The 16957-nt window shown below is 34.3% G+C and overlaps 2 protein-coding genes and 1 pseudogene across 3 annotated transcripts; 1 reads left to right on the top strand and 2 right to left on the bottom strand.

The window, feature by feature from the left end:
* Positions 1 to 712: 712 nt before the first annotated feature.
* On the bottom strand, positions 713 to 1540 carry LOC120127448. Its single transcript, XM_039145365.1, has 2 exons — positions 1265 to 1540; positions 713 to 1216 (listed from the first exon to the last, which is right to left on the bottom strand). Exons 1-2 carry the CDS (start codon positions 1463 to 1465, stop codon positions 896 to 898), a joined length of 522 nt encoding a protein of 173 aa, XP_039001296.1. The 5' UTR covers positions 1466 to 1540; the 3' UTR covers positions 713 to 895.
* Positions 1541 to 5399: 3859 nt separating this feature from the next.
* LOC120127447 lies at positions 5400 to 6158 on the top strand. Of its 2 annotated transcripts, none has more exons than XM_039145364.1 (3): positions 5400 to 5787; positions 5833 to 6077; positions 6110 to 6158. In XM_039145364.1, the coding sequence occupies exons 1-2, from the start codon at positions 5438 to 5440 to the stop codon at positions 6074 to 6076; spliced, it is 594 nt and encodes a 197-aa protein (XP_039001295.1). In that variant the 5' UTR covers positions 5400 to 5437; the 3' UTR covers position 6077; positions 6110 to 6158. The 2 variants fall into 2 exon arrangements, with proteins under 2 accessions (XP_039001295.1, XP_039001294.1); XM_039145363.1 differs by having other exon boundaries at positions 5401 to 5779; positions 5825 to 6077.
* A 3196-nt stretch (positions 6159 to 9354) lies between these two features.
* On the bottom strand, positions 9355 to 11615 carry LOC120127310 (annotated as a pseudogene).
* Positions 11616 to 16957: the final 5342 nt, after the last annotated feature.

Raw genomic sequence — 16957 nt, 5'->3', positions numbered from 1 at the left:
TATTTAATTACGTTCCACGAAAAATGTTGAATATTGTTATGATTCATAATCCCTGAAGCATAATATCTTTCCCCATAATTTCTTTCTTTAGAGAGCGTAAATTGGTAAATAACAAGGCACAATATTGTCGTACTTCATGGGAAAAGATGGTGCTTATAAAGGCATGAACAACCGAAGTATACATGTGGTTCGTGTCTCACGTTTAAAGCTAATTGCCTTGCCATCCGAGTAATCTGATGTTTTCGGAAAATAAGAAGGTTAAAATCACATTACTAGAATAATTCAGTTATTTTAATAATATGATTCAATAATATGTAAAATTATACTATCTTCGCTGTATTAAAGTTGTCCTTGCGAAATAAACTGGGGGAACCATTTGGCAGTGAGGCGGTTGAGACAGAATCATCGTCTTCATGAAGGAAAATAAATGGGTGCCTCAAGCCCTACGAATGGCCGATGATTTGACAATTAATTATTTAATGGAACTTCATACACACTAAAACAACGCGATGTTAACGAACACAAAATTATCATAAAATGAAATTTCAACTCAATGTTACAAACCAAATTCACCTACATCAAAGATACTCTTGAGCTCAGCTAGGAAAATATGGTCATTTTAAAAAATAAAAATAAAATAATGCATGCAAGCATGGTGTGGAAATTATGCAATTAATACTTTATTTAGAACACAATTAGACCCAAACCCCACTTATCCTCTTCCATTCTCGTAACCTCGTACTTTTATGTTTCACCCATTCCCGACCAGTGACCACAAAGAATAAAAAAAAAAGTAAAAAAATACAGAAAAAACAGCCCTCAAAAAGGTGCATGCATGCAAACCAATACGTCCGGTAATTGTTTTTGTTTTGCATCTTTGGTACATATTCACGATTCAAGAATTCGAGGCTTGAAGCCTCATCTGTTCATAGAATTGAGCTATGAATTCCTCTGCCTTGATATCGATCTTCTCATCTCCACCTTCATTATCGCAGTGATGCCCACATTTCTCTTTGGCAATCCCTTCGCGAGGTGAATCGTTTTGGTTCACTTCACTCACCGGCAGGGTCGGAGACAAAGACGACGCCGTAGCTTCATCTTTATGTTCCTCCCCGGATATAGGCTCGGGCTCAGGCACAGGCACAATTTCAAGGGTAACATTTTCAGGAGGGGGATGGGGTGGGGACAATGGGGAGCTTTGTGATTGCATGGGACGCTCAGACCCTACATCCCCTTTCTGCCCAACCTTAGAATCCACATCAACCTGATCCGGCTTCGAGTCCGATACTGTCAAATCGCCGACGGATTTCGTACGTAACATGCCTAGAGCCGCCTTGAAAATACCAACGGAAGATGAACGTCTCATTCCCTTCCGCAAGGGCACGCCATTTCCATCACTATCGAGGGCCTTCTTTTTGTCCCTGGAAAAGATGGAGATGAATGACGTTGGTGTTGTCTCCCCCATTTTACAGAGACAAAAGGAAAGAACCCCCGATGTATGCTTTAGCACAGGAAAGCCCGAAAATTAACAAAGATCCTTGCCAAATGGGACAATGGAACAATGATTTTTTTATTTTATTTATCTTGTCTTTCTACCAGGAGAATGAAACAACAATTTTATATATATAAACTTTTCCAAGTTTGAAATAGCCGGTTAAAACTATCGTATGCCTATTTGCCTATGCTTCTACCAGGAACGGAATATTCTTAAATTGACTATCACAACAATTTAACCATTAAATGCATGTTACTATTTTTCAACAAACGAAACTAAATTTGAGATGCAAATTTCATGTATTAGTTTAATTTTTAAATAGAATGTTAAAATAGAAACATATAGAATCCAATATTAGAGCCATGAACGTCTCCAATGTATGCACACACTAATATTTGAAGGCCAACAAAATTATGAAAATCACGCAATCCTTAAAAATCTTTGAAACATAAAAACCCTAAAAAGAGTAAATATATCCTGCAATATATCAATTATAATTTCTAATAATAATATTCATAAGAAAGTATATATCACCAATAATTCAAATATTAATTCAAAAAAAAAAAGTTGAATTTAGCATAACTCGTGACTCCTCCCATACAATGACAAAATTGTCCATCAATTCAAGATGCAATGTCTCCATGATCTCTGCACGATCTCACACTCATGTTTTATGATTAAATTGTTATTAAATTCTTCACAGAACATTGTGTATCCGTACATGTTTATTACACTCCCTTTAATAATTGATTGTTTCAAATTGTGTTTTTATTAATTTCCCCTTCACTCTCGTGGGAAATGGATTTTTTTTTACAAATTTTAAATCTAATCTTAATCTTATCTAGAACTTATGATTTAATCATAAGAGAATATGAGAGAATAAAAGTAAATAAATTAATCAACAGATCAAATATATTTGCTTTAGTAAGAAAATGACTGAGTTTTTTTTTTTTGTATAGGTTGAATAAAATTATGAATAATATTAAAATTAATCAAATCTGTCCAAATCATTTAACGAATGAAGTAGGTCAACTTATGAGATGAGTTGGACTACACGAATATAATATAACATAAATAAAATAAAACCCTACGAAGTTCATGGGTAATATTCTACCGATATTTTAAGAAACTCACTGGAAATTAGTAGGAAATTAACAATACATTTTTTATAAAAAAATCTTAATAGGGATCCGTGGTTGTCAATGAAACTTCACGTAAAATAAAATGAATATGATGTCTGTTAGTTTTATATAACAATTGAATTCGAAATCGAATTTGATTGACTAAATGAGCAAGAAAAAACAAAGGAGTAGGCAAATCAGCTCAGCTGTTTAGGCGCTAAAAAATAATTACATAATTATTATTTAACTCTTCGCGGAATATTGCGTATCCGTACATGTTTATTATGCTCCTTTATTAGTAATTGTGTTTTTATTAGTTTCCCTCAACTTTCGTGGGAAAATCATTAATCAAATCTGTAAAGACACGAACCTGGTCAGCTCATAGAAACATTCATTTATTGATTGATTATTAAGGATTGGATTTTATAGAGGTTTATTATGGGATGATTTTTTAATTTAATTTGTTCCATTTGTAAATGTTAAAATTCGAATTATAATCTAATATCGCATCCCACTGACCAAGTAATTGTTGGTATGAACATTTATTTTAATTTATGAGATGAGTTCGACAAAATCATTATCATTACCATCAGTGATAAATCTAAACATATTTTTTAGGGTGAACACACATGTATTAATAACATAAAATTTTCGTATAGAGTGAGCACAAATAAAATTTTAGGATGAACACAATCAACAAAATAAGTAATTAACCAAGGAAAATTTAGATTCCATAGTGGGCACGTGCTTACCATAAATTAAGAATGAATCTGTCACTAATTACCATTGTTACGAAATTAGATCATAAATAAAAATTATAAAAAATGATTACATTTATAAAAAAAAATTAAAATTGTAACAGTTCCATATCACTCTATGTACCCCTTTACTAGTTTTGTAATAATTGAATTTGATTAAGTGCGAAAGAAACAAAGGAGCAAAGGAGGAGTTGGCAGCTGCTTGCTTAAATAGTCAATGCATACCGTTAACTTGTTGAAATTTAAGTTATTATATAATTTTAAAAGACATTATACAGCAATTTCGGGAGCCACTGGCCTCTCTTCTACGTTCATCAGTCGGTTCTCTGATCCGAGTTTCTCCAGAAATATTCCTATGTAGTATAATCTATACATTTCAAAGTAAATTAGAGGAAGTTCTTACAGTTTGGTTCGTAATTATAATAATACTATTGTGTTTTGGTTTTTGGGTTAAACAACGTCTTTTTCATATTACTTTGTAAAATTAATCATATGATTAATGTTGCACCTTCCACGAACATTGAATTCAAACGTTTAAAAATAATGGTTAATAATTGTGTTTGCAATAAGTTAAAATACGTCCTTTTAATCCTAGTTGTTTGAGATTAAGATTCATCAATTTCTTTATTGGAAAGTGTTTATGAATGGACTAATATTGTATAAATTCAATCGCAATTTTTTAAAATTTTAAATTTCATGCTTTAATCAATAAGTTAAAATCTGTCTTCTTTTTTTCTAATCGTGTTTTCTCAAGGATTTTATTTCTTTTATTAATCACAAATCATTAAACTAATTAGTTTATTAACTGAATAACACAACAAAACGCTTTGTTGCCCTGCTAACCACAACCAGGAGGGCCTACGCTTCAATCATTTCCTTATATATTAATATAAATGACTTTCGTTCTAGATAAATTACAAAGGGTAAAGTATACAAAAGGTCCCTAAACTATGCTGAAATAAACTTTTTAAATATTGAATTTTTAAAATTTATAAAATAATTATCAAATTTATCTAATTATAAAAATTGTCACTATAATGTTTTCATGATCATAAAGTTTATAAATTTAATCATTAATTTGTAATAAATTGGTAAATCTAACAAAATTATATAAAAGTATATAACTATTATGTAATAGTTGAAACTTAATGACAAGTTTATAATATTATGATGATTATTTTATAATAGTTCGATAAATTAAATTATTATTTTGTAATGTCTGAAAGTCAGTGATAAATATGATCATTTGAACATACTTTAGGGACCTATTGTATACTTTACCCGTTATAAAAGAACACTCCAAGAAAACATTTTTTGCTGCTCCTGGTCATAGTAATAAACAATAAGAGACAGGGATATGTTTGGAAAAGAACCGGCGACAGCTCGATTTGGGTCCCGTACAACCGTGTTTCCCACGAGGTTCCACAGCCCATTGGTTCAAATTTCTCACCAAACCAAAACCAAAACCAAAGGCCAAAGTTTACAAAATAATCTTCAATTATGTGTTTTTAGCACATTTAGTCATTTTATTATAATTTGATTATTTTAGTCTTCTAAAAATATGCATTTTCATTCTTTAGACTACTTTTTTGTTATTTCTGATATATGATTTTTTTAAACATGTGATAATATAATATGTCATAACATTTCTTGTACAATTACACAAATTTTATTTATGTTTAAAGAAGGATTAAGAAAGGGAGGTAATATAATAGTATTTATGTAACTGTATAAAAAATTGTTAAAGTGTACATTATTTCACCCTAATTTGACAAGTAAATAGACTAAAAAATCAAACAATTCTAGAGAGACTAAACCCGTCAAAAGTATATAATAAAAGGACTTTCTATATAATTTTACCAACAACCTATTTCTTTTTCTCACTTTCCGCGTACCTGTATTCAATGGTCCAACATTATTACATATAAATAGCCAACGCTCATTCATCTTCACCAAGTAAACTCATCAACTCTTAATTGCAAACAAACTTTCTCACAGTTCTACAAAAATCTTAGTATTTCAAGCTTTCCCGGTGCTTATTCGTACCAAGTTTTCCGCAAATCATGAATCTGACGAAGAAAATGCCGAAGAAGAACGGCGATGTTGCTCGGAGAGCATGGGGTCTGCTGCGTCTAACTTTATTATGGACACGAAAAGGCGGGGTGTTCAAGCGGCGCCTCATGATGGAGCTCCGATTAGTTCCGAAGTTTCTAAAGGGTCTTGGACGCTCAACGACGGTTCATACGCGCGGTGTTGACCGACAGCTCCGTTACAAGAAACGCCAGTTTTCTTTCGACGAGACGCCCATTATCGACGTCAAGGCCGTGCACCGCTCTTCTTCGATGCGGTTTCTCCTTCCTTGCATTAGCGCCGAGGCCGTAGACTTTGAACGATTCGATGATCTGGGTATCGATGAATATGATGACGGGCTTTACAGGTGTAATAGTCGAAGCACCAAGAGTTACTCGACGTGCTCTGATATTGTTGAAGACGAAGAAGAACAAGGAGAAGAGGAAGAGTGGGGATATGAAGGTTGTGATGAGAAATGTCCGTGTCCGTATACATTTCCGGTGGAGGAAGAAGGGATCGATTCGAAGGCGGAGAGGTTTATAGCTAAGTTTTATGAGCAATTGAAGTTACAAAGTCGACAAATTTCTGATTTGGAAGATAATGAAATGCTTAGGAGAGGAGCAAGTTATTAAATCCTTTTTAAGTTTATAATGTTCTTCACTTTCTTTTTCTTTTTTGGCAAGAGATCCCACGGTGCTCGTGAGGCTTTTTGTTATTTTTGTAGATAACCAGGATTCGAGTGTTTATAATTTTATGACGAGGGTCTTAAATTCTCACGGTATTATTCTTGCATAAGTTTTTTAAACTGTGACATTTTAGGGTAAAATATTTTAATTATCACTTAACTTTAATGTTGGTATCAAATTTATCATTAAATATTAAATATTTTAAATTCTCACGGTATTATTTTTGCAAGTTTTTTTTAACCGAATCAAGCGACCTCAGTAGTTAAGAAATTGTTGTTATTTCTTGAGCTCTAGGGTTTGATCACCGCGTATGCAAAGATATGAGTATTTAATGTTAAATGGTTGTATAAATCAAATAACTTTGGTGGTAAAAGAATTGTTATTATTTTTTAATATTACGAGTTCGAGCGTCAATAATGACAGAGGTGTGAATATTCAATCTCAAATGGTTGAGAGTTATTTACAATAAGTTAAAATACGTCCTTTTAATCCTAGTTGTTTGAGATTAAGATTCATCAATTTCTTTATTGGAAAGTGTTTATGAATGGACTAATATTGTATAAATTCAATCGCAATTTTTTAAAATTTTAAATTTCATGCTTTAATCAATAAGTTAAAATCTGTATTTTTTTTAATCGTATATTCTCAAGGATTTTATTTCTTTTATTAATCACAAATCATTAAACTAATTCATTTATTAAATGAATAACACAACAAAGCGCTTTGTTGCTCTGCTAACCACACCCAGGAGAGACTACGCTTCAATCATCTCCTTCTCATATATTAATATAAATGACTTTCGTTCTAGATAAATTACAAAGGGTAAAGTATACAAAAGGTCCCTAAACTATGCTCAGATAATCTTTTTAAATATTGAAAATTTATAAAATAATCATCAAATTTATCTGATTATAAAAATTGTCACCATAATGTTTTCATGATCATAAAGTGTATAAATTTAATGATCAATTTGTAATAAATTGGTAAATCTAACAATAATTCTATAAAAGTAGATAACTATTCTGTAATAGTAGAAACTTAATGACAATTTTATAATATTGTGATGATTATTTTATAATATTTCGATAAATTAAATTATTATTTTGTAATGTCTGAAAATCAGTGATAAATATGATCATTCAAACATACTTTAGGGACTTATTATGTACTTTACCCGTTAGAAAAGAAAACCCCAAGAAAACATTTTTTGCTGCTCCTGGTCATAGTAATAAACAATAAGAGACGGGGAAAATTTGGAAAAGAACCGGCGACAGCTCGATTTGGTCCCGTACAACTAGGGGTGTAAACGATCAGAGTCGAGCTCGAGTATTGTTAAGCTCGACTCAACTCGAAAATTTTAAAATGAAGCTGGATTAGACTTAAAAACTCGCGAGCTTAAAATTTTCAAGCTCGAGTCGAAATCGAATTCCTGAACTGAAGCTCATGAGCAGCTTGAAATGAAAAAAAAAATCTTAAACTTAACTCGATTGAAGCCTCAAACTTAAACCTGAAATTTAAATATATTAATATTTTATTGTATTTTTTTAAAAAAATCAATACATAAATGTTAATGTTATTAATAATTTATTTTTTTAAAATAAATTTTTAATATATTATATTTTTGAGTTATTTACAAGTTTTTCGAGTCGAATATCAAGTAGTTCATTTCGGTTAATTAAGAATTCGATCTGAATATTTATCGAATCTTAATCAAATCGATCTTGAGTAACTCGCGATATATTTATCGCTTTTGCGGCCATAATAAGGGAGGGGAGGCGGCGGCTATCTGGTCTTTGCACTTCCCAACCTTCTTCTTTTTCCCACACCGTTTGCTGTTGGTTTTGCTTCAACTCTACCAAAGGACAGCTCTTTCATTTCGATAAACCAATAAAAGTAAAACACATCTCCTTCTTTGCCAAGCTCAACCCCTGCATTATTGGTATTATCATTCTTTCCTGTTATTCAAAGCTCTGCACTTTTTTCTCATCTTTTTTTTTAAATTATTTCTCTTTAAATATTTGCTAATTTTATCAGTTATGTTTGAAACCATATAGGTGACATTGCATATGCTTTCCGATCAGGTCTTTGGATGATGTACACTGTTTCTTTATCGGTTATTATTCTTCGAAGCGACTAGTTTACGAGATCCGTTGAGCGCAAGATGTCGACTTTGTTGCCATTTTCTGCTCCGTCTCATTCCTTCCCAAAGCAGACTTCTTTAAAACGCCACTGGGTGTCGCCAACTCTGCTTAGTTTTGCTGCGTTTAGGCCTTGGGATTCTTTATGTATCAGCCTAAGACGTTGTGAAAGTGAAGTATTTAGAGTTAGTTGCCAAGAGGGAAAAGTGGATGCTATCCAAAGGAATGAATTTGAGGCTGTAAGTTTCGGAGATGTTTTAGTCGGGAAGCAGATAGTTTAGTTAAATCGGACATAGGATAATGTCGGGGTGTTTTGGTTGGGTGTGGTGGTTGGGTGTTTTAGATGTTTTTGAGGGAACTTTTGAACTTAAAATGTTTTTTCATGGATGTCCTTTATGTTTCATTAATAAAATTTTGGGTAATTTTTTTTTTTTCAATGTCTGTTGAGTAGTTTGACGGTTATAAAAGAGAGTTTTTAATAAAACTCTATTCTTATAAAAAATTTATAAAAGAAATAAAAGTGAATTTTGCACGATAAATATTTCAAAAGCCTTTAATAGTGAAAATGTTATTCTCACTTATATGATATAGAAATTGGTAGTTTGATGAGTATTTTATATTTTGTAATTATGAAATATATGTTATAATATTAGTTTTTTAAATTAATGTTATAATACTAGTTAATTGTGTTAAAAGAGGAAAAATATCCTTTCAAGATTTATAACCTCTCAAATAAGTTGAAAGAAGAGACACAATTCATAATTGCCGGAGGTCCTCCACAGAAGTTGCTCTCAACCTAACGTTAGGGACAACCTAATAACATACCTCCCCTTATCCCATTACAAATGGGAATAGGGTCAGCTAATTTATAATTTTATTTATTGGATATTCAATTTTATAGTGAGAGAGCTTACCAATTTTTGGAGGAACAGGACAAACCAAGAATACGGTGAAAGATGACCAATACATATAGAGATCGCAAAAGCACTATTACCATGCAAGAATAAACCACCACCAAAACCATGAATTCATACAAACTCTGCACAAATTACAGTGGTTTTCGACAAAAAGAAAAAACGCTTTTCATCGATTCCCTTGAGCTATGAAATGATATTATCAGTATCTAGTGCATTTCTTGTACAGGGGAGGCGAGGGGACAAGATTTCTACACTTTCAACAAAAACTTTTGTCACCAAAAAAAATCCATAACATCTAGCAGCACGTAGCCGGTCACCATTAGACAACAAAACCTTGGAAAACCTATAGATGTTGCACTTACCAATTTGCCGGGTAAGTGAGACACAATAGAATCAATGCATAATGCGGATACATACATACATACATACATACATACATACATACATACATACATACATACATACATACATACATACATACATACATACATACATACATACATACATACATACATACATACATACATACATACATACATACATACATACATACATGTATGCATGCATACATACGAAACAACAATTTCAGCACTTAGAATAACCGCTTCCTGCAACCTTCTGCTCCACAATAGCATGCCATCCTTTTTACCTTCCCATCAGGACCATATACTCTATCAAGGGCATACCCATAGTCATAAGTAAGCTCCTGCAAGCAAGATTATAGAAAATAGTATCCAATCACTCTAAACTCCATCCAAAATAAATATCCAGCTAAACCAAGTGGAGAAAATATAAAGAAATCGTACTAATACTAGTTGATATTTCAATGATGCATGGGACCTAAAAGTTGACTCGTGATCCAAATATTATCATATTTTTTGAAGCAACATACAAGAAACTATGCTAAAATAGAGAAATCGTTGCTGAACATGTTCCCAAGAAATTTAAAAGGTGATTCACTCTCCCCACATCAGATTTGGAGGAAAATTACCTGCAAAGGAGGGATGTTGTCTGCTGCAAAGAGCATCACATGAGCTAGTTTAACATCGTGATGTGAACTCAAGACACTGGATAAAAAGATTAGGCTCACAGCTATGATTGATAAATCTTGCAATATTTCCAATAGAACCTGCATCAATGCAGAAATCGGGCACATTCTCTGATCTCTGTTCAGTGATTTTGTCCACATTTTGGATCACCGGCAAAGATCCATCCTGCTGTTGCCTCTGTCAAGGAAAAGAAAAATACTAATTACATTCTTAATGCAGGCAAAAACAAAAACAACTTATGACTTCATAGCAGTAAAACCAAGTATATCACAGATCAGAAAGATGATGTTTCATTAAAAGAAATTATTCCCTATGAACTTCAATTTATTTTTGGATGGGACCCTTTGGATGTCACTATCAGACCGAACAAAACACTCAACCTCAAACATAAAGCTAGATGCATCACAAAGCTCTAAAGAGGTCAGTTATACCTCTCTGCCACCGAGCCCTCATAGTTTGCAAGCAATCAATTTCAAAAATATAATTATTCTCAGAGACACTATCAAGCTCTTCCGTCCTCGTGAGTTCTCCGATATATTCACAAACTGGGGCACCAGAAGGTATAAAATCCCAAGACCTAACAACCCATCCTTTCTTCGGAGTACGGAAGACCTGCCAATTCAGGTCAGTCGGGTTTTATTCAAGAGATGTTTCAACCAGAATTCATCACATGATTAAGAAAAGAAATGAACAAAGAAATTATTCTTAATGTAATAAGAAACCTCAAGTCGATATCTCAATCCTCTCTGAGATGTACGATTTACGCAAGTTGGACCACAGCCACAGTTAGGACCACATTCAAAAACAACATGCGTGGCTTCAATTAATCTGGAATTGAAGAAGTGGAAGAGTGCTAATAAGCAAGAAACTTAAACAATAAGATTAAAGAGGATGGCATTAGCTATTAAGACTTCTTATTCCAAAAATTTTACCTGCCACTGTCACGGTGCGCATAAGGAAAATAAAAACCATTAAGCCTGGCACATTCACAAGTCTTGGGATCCCAGCAAGCTCCCTAGCAATTGCATCTAGTCGCATTAGCAGGGAGCTTTATATTCCATGCAACTTTCATAGACTTCGAATACGTGTAACCTGAAAAACAAAGAAAAAATGAAATATACCAATTTATTATTGTTAGCAGTTTAACAGAAGTGATAAGTGAGTGTGTAGCTGATTATAACGGGTTTGTAACTGTGCCATACACGTGGCATTAGCTGTGTGGATTAGTTGTTAGTCAGTTAGTGAAGCTGTTAGTAAAGCTGTTAGACCTAGCTACACATATAGTGTATATAAAGTTGTGTATACTTCAGTAATAAAGCATGCAAGTTTTCCAGTATATTTCCATGTTATACAACCATTCCAATATGGTATCTTTCGCCATGGATCTTGGGGTTTTCTTTTTCGCTGCTTGAAGTTCTTTCTTGATAGAGTTCACTGTCAATGCCAAGTCATTCACTCACAGGAAGGTAAATGTTGTTCTTGATGAGATGAATTTTCTCCTTTGGAAGCAGCAGATTTTGCTCACCATTCGGAGCCATCGTCTGGAACGATTTCTTACCGGTGCTGTGGTAACTCCGCCTAAAACTATTGTTGATGATAATGGTATCGCTCGTGTTAATGAAGCCTATGAAGACTTTGTGGCACAAGATAGTGCTCTTGCTTTGTGGTTATTATCCACTATCAATGCGCATCTTCTTCCCCAATTTGTTGGTGCTGAAACGGCGGCAGCTGTATGGAATATTGTTCTTCAGTTCTTTGCTAATCGCTCAACGATTGCGGTAATGAGTCTCCACTATAAACTCCAGTCATTAAAGAAAGGAGGTGATAGTATGTGTACTTACCTTACTCGTGTGAAGGAGGTTTGCGATGCTTTAGCTTCTTTTGGTAGTGTTGTGCCTCAAGTTGAACATATTGCAAGTATTCTGAAGGGTCTTCCACGAGAATATCAACCCTTTATGGAAGTTATAACCTCTATGAGGGAATCATTGTCGACCTTGGATAGCATCTATGCTATGCTTCTTGATGCACAGACACAACTTGCCAGTTTTGAAGATCTATTGGAAACCCTACCGATGAGTGCTAATGTTGCTCAAGGGGAGATTCGAAACTCGGTGATGTCGAGTTCAGGTTATGATCAACGATCTAGAACTCAAACTGGTGGCAGAGGTCGTGGTCGTTCACGAGTACAATGTCAGCTTTGTGGGAAAATTGGACTCCTTGTCAATCAATGTTGGCATAGGTTTGATGAAGATTTCTCCTGTGTTACTGCTACAAGTCGTGGATCAAATCAATCAAATCGTAAGGCAGCTTCTTCTACATATAACTCGACAGTTTCATCCTCTGATACTAGCTATGAATGTTGTGCCAAACGCAAATCTGGTTCGTCTGTGGCTGGTCAACCACAAGCTCATGCCTCTTCGATGTCCTCTTAGCGTTGGGTAGTTGACACGGGTGCCACACATCATGTGACCTCAGACTCCAATAATATCTTGAATCCATCAGAGTTTCTTGGTCCAGGTAAACTTCTAGTCGACAATAATAGATGTTGTGTTCGTGATGAGGCAACCAAGAATATTCTACTTTAGGGAGAGGAGAATGAAAGTTTATACTCATTTGCTATGGATAACAACTCTTTAGGAGTCAATCTTGCAGAAGTCAATACCAGCTTAGCTTCTTCCTTTATGGAAGATCTCTGGCACAGGCGTCTTGGTCACCCTGCTGCTGAAACCTTAGTAAAGTTAGCTAGTGGACTAGGCATCAAAGTTCATTCCCATGTAAATAAGAGTTGTGTAGCATTTCACATGGGAAAAAGTCACAAACTACCCCTTGTTGAATCAAATACATCAGTTGCTGCTTCTTTTAATCTTGTGTATTCCGATTTATGGGGACCACCTCATGTAGCATCCAATGAATTTCGATTTTATATTTCATTTGTGGATATGTTTACACGGCATACTTGGATTTATCTGATAAAAAGTAAGGATGAAGCTATATTGGTCTTTCGAATATTTCAAAAGCTTGTAGCTAATCAGTTTGGCAGCTCCATTAAAGCTTCACAAACTAACTGGGGAGGTGAGTTTCGAAGTCTATCACAGGTGTTGGCCAGTGAAGGAATCTCACATCGATTAACATGTCCGCATACCTCTGAACAAAATGGGGTCGTAGAACAGAAGCACCGTCATGTTATTGAACTAGCATTTGTCTTATTAGCTCGGGCATCTCCGCCAGTCAAATATTGGTCCTATGCTGTTGTTTCAGTGGTTTACTTGATCAATCTTCTTCCTACTAAAGTCCTACAAAGCTTATCTCCTTTTGAGAAGCTATATGAAAAGAAATCAGATTACTCCATGATGAGGGTTTTTGGTTGTCAATGCTTTCCCCATATGTTAGATGGTTATCAAAGAAGTGTTACACGTGTATGAGGAGGTAGTTAATTTGTTAGTTTGGTTAACTAGATCTGTTAGTTTGTTAGTCGGTTACTGGGGAGATGATGAGCTTAACCTTTCTTATAAATGTAATGTCCTTGCTGAGATGAATACAACACATACTTTCCTGTGTAACTTCTCTGTTCTCTTTACTTATCAACATGGTATCATTCGCCAAACGGTCATGACCTTGTTATTCGTCCGCTATATCCTCCTCTGTTGCCGTCGGCTTCCGTTTCCAGCATCGCTTCAAATGGAAGGCCAAGATTTTGTTGTACAAGAAGACCAGAAGCTTGATTGGGGCTTCATGCCCTTCCTTTATGGCCTGCCTTCTTGTGCCTTTATGAAAAATGGGATTATGGCCAACCAATCCCCCTTCATTCGAGTAAACTCAATAATGATCCTTCAACTTAATGACTATAATAGGGTATAACATTAAGTGTCTAATCAGAGCAACTTTAGACAAGTATTTGATGGAGTTACTTTAGGTTATGATGTACCTCATGAAGCTGATTGCAAAGAACAAGAGGACCGATCCTGAGATGCTTTTAAGCTTTTTTAAGGATGGAAAACAAGGCACTCTTTTCCTCCTTCCTATGATTAATGACCTTTCTTCAAGGTCTTTAAATTAAGACGGGGTTTTTAACGAGGCCTTTCATTCCTATAAAAAAAAGATGGAAAACAAGGAGTAAGAATGAACTATTATTCACCCTCTCCACAGGCAATCAAGTTTTTGGTCTTGCACCACAATCTAATACTACAGGCTTAACACTCTTGCTTCAAGTGAATGAAGAAGGATTACAAATCAAGAGAAACCAAAAATTGGTGCCTATTAGACCCATCCCAGGCGCATTTATCATCAATATTGGAGGCATGCTTGGGGTAATAAGTCAAGCGACAAAAATTGGGTTGAATATGTAACGTGCCTCTAAGGGAATAGATGTTATATAAACGTGGATTATGAGCAATGAAGAATATAAAAGCATGGACCATTTAGCTGTGGTTAATGGAGAGAAAGAGTAGGGATCAATTGCAGCATTTCAAATAAAAAATGGGTATCGAGCTTGATGCTTTGGATCTTGTCAACTTTAAGTACTCAATTTTGATGGTAATTGTATGATAAATAAAATGGAGCGTTAGAAATGCAACAAACAGGATTGTAGGATCCTAAAATTCAACAACACGACATATACACTGCAACACATCTAGCATATTAAACTTGGTCCAGGGAAACATTACCTTCTGAAAAATTAAAGCCCGTAAATTTGTCATTTGACGGTGAAGCATTGGAAACCTTCAAAATATGAGGAAGCAAAACTCAATACTTGGGTTTTGAAGAAAGTTATCCATTAAACTAAATATATAAGGGATCATTGAACTCTTCTCAAAAAACACGTCTAATAATACCATCAATTTTAGACTCCAGGAGTTTCAATTTGAAATTACCTGTCCAAGGAATGACAATATTCTCCACTCAATCTAATCACAGGCGCCACCCACCAAAAACACTAATAAATCAAACAATCAAAGAATAAGCCATTATCCTCTTCTCAAAAGGACATATCTAATCAGATGAGAGATTAATGTAGTCTCTCCATGACCATGACCATGACCATAACATAAAAGAAAATTTGCAATACGGAAAACAACCAACAAAGACACGATAAATACAAATTTCAATTAGGTGTATTACTCAAAGAATTATACAACAGTTGAATGATAGTGATCTCAATCAACAACACTCAAAACTAACAAATTTATACACAAACAAAGCTTTCGAGTTAACTGATGGTTTGAATTCACCTCGAGGGACTTTGTCTGTAGAGTAACCGTGGATATGCAATTATTGTTTTTAAGATACCAACTTCCCACTCAACCATGTTTATGTTTTGACTAGAGACATTTATTAGTCTAGGATTTATCCAAAATCCATATTAGGGGTTCTTCAAACCCCGACCAAATGTTATTCCTCGATTACAATCACCTCCTTATTCATGCATGAGTTTGTTCAGTATAATAAATTTTCTAGTGATGAAAAAATTAATAATCTAATGTAAGCAACAAACTTACTAGGATGCAGCTGTTTAAGGCATTATTCAATATTACGGGGTATGGCTGGAGAAAAATCAAGCACGCGCCATTGGAGTGTGAAGAACTACCCAGAAAACACAAACACAATAGCACCTGCTATTGTGGGTATTGCAACAATAACCTCCTTAGTCCTTATCCACCGTCCAAAATAGGATTGTAGGATCCTAAAATTAAAAAACACGAGATATACATTACAATACATAGAGCATATTAAACTCGGTCCAAGGAAACATTACCTTCTGAAAAATTAAAGCCTGTAAATTTGTCATTTGACGATGAAGCATTGGAAACCTTCGAAAAGAAGAGGCAGCAAAACTCAATACTTGGGTTTTAAAGCAAGTTATCCATTAAACTAAATATGAAAGGGATCATTGAACTCTTCTCAAAGGACACGTCTAATAATACCATCATTTTTAAACTCCAGGAGTTTCAATGTGAAATTACCTCTCCAAGCATGACATTATTCTCCACTCACAATCTAATCACCGGCGCCACCCACCAAAAACACCAATAAATCAAACAATAAAAGAATAAGACATTATCCTCTTCTCAAAGGACATGTCTAATAAGATATGATATTAATGTCATCTCTCCATGACCATGACCATAACATAATCAAAAAATTGCAATAAGAAAAACAACCAACAATGACACGATAAATACCAAATTCAATTAGGTGTATTAATCAAAGCATTATATAACAGTTAAATGATGAGTAATCTCAGTCAACAACACTCAAAAATAACAAATTTACTCACAAACAAAGCTTCTGAGATAATTGATGGTTTGAATTCACCTCGAAGGATTTTGTCTGTAGCGTAACAGTGTATATGCCATTGTTGTTTCAAGATACAAGCTTCTCACTCAACCATGTTTTTTATTTTGACTAGAGACATTTATTGGTTTTGGATTTACCCAAAATCCATATTAGGGGTTCTTCAAACCCCGACAAAATGTTATTTCCTAGATTACAATCACCTCCTTATTCATGCATGAATTTGTTCAGCATAATAAATTTTCTATTGATGAAAAAATTGACAATCTAATGTGAGCAACAAACTTACTAGGTTGCCACTGTTTAAGGCATTATTCAATATTAAAAGGTACAGCTGGAGTATTATCAAGCACACACTATTGGAGTGCGAAGAACCACAATACCCAGGACAAAACCAGAACCATAATAGCACCTGCTATTGTGGGTATTTCA

This window comes from Hibiscus syriacus, unplaced genomic scaffold, assembly GCF_006381635.1.
Source record: "Hibiscus syriacus cultivar Baekdansim isolate YM2019G1 unplaced genomic scaffold, ASM638163v2 tig00110467_pilon, whole genome shotgun sequence".
NCBI lineage: Eukaryota > Viridiplantae > Streptophyta > Magnoliopsida > Malvales > Malvaceae > Hibiscus > Hibiscus syriacus.
The sequence above is the reverse complement of the archived record's forward strand: the minus strand, read 5'-3'. Positions and strand labels throughout refer to the sequence as shown.

Excerpts from the sequence above, each read along its gene's own strand:
- LOC120127448 (XM_039145365.1), bottom strand. The coding sequence starts at position 1,465 with ATGGGGGAGACAACACCAACGTCATTCATCTCCATCTTTTCCAGGGAC. Across the intron at positions 1,217-1,264 it reads CGGACTCGAAGCCGGATCAG|CGTCCCATGCAATCACAAAG; the intron begins GTTGATGTGGAT and ends GTAGGGTCTGAG.
- LOC120127447 (XM_039145364.1), top strand. The coding sequence starts at position 5,438 with ATGAATCTGACGAAGAAAATGCCGAAGAAGAACGGCGATGTTGCTCGG. Across the intron at positions 5,788-5,832 it reads TTCGATGATCTGGGTATCGA|GAGTTACTCGACGTGCTCTG; the intron begins TGAATATGATGA and ends TCGAAGCACCAA.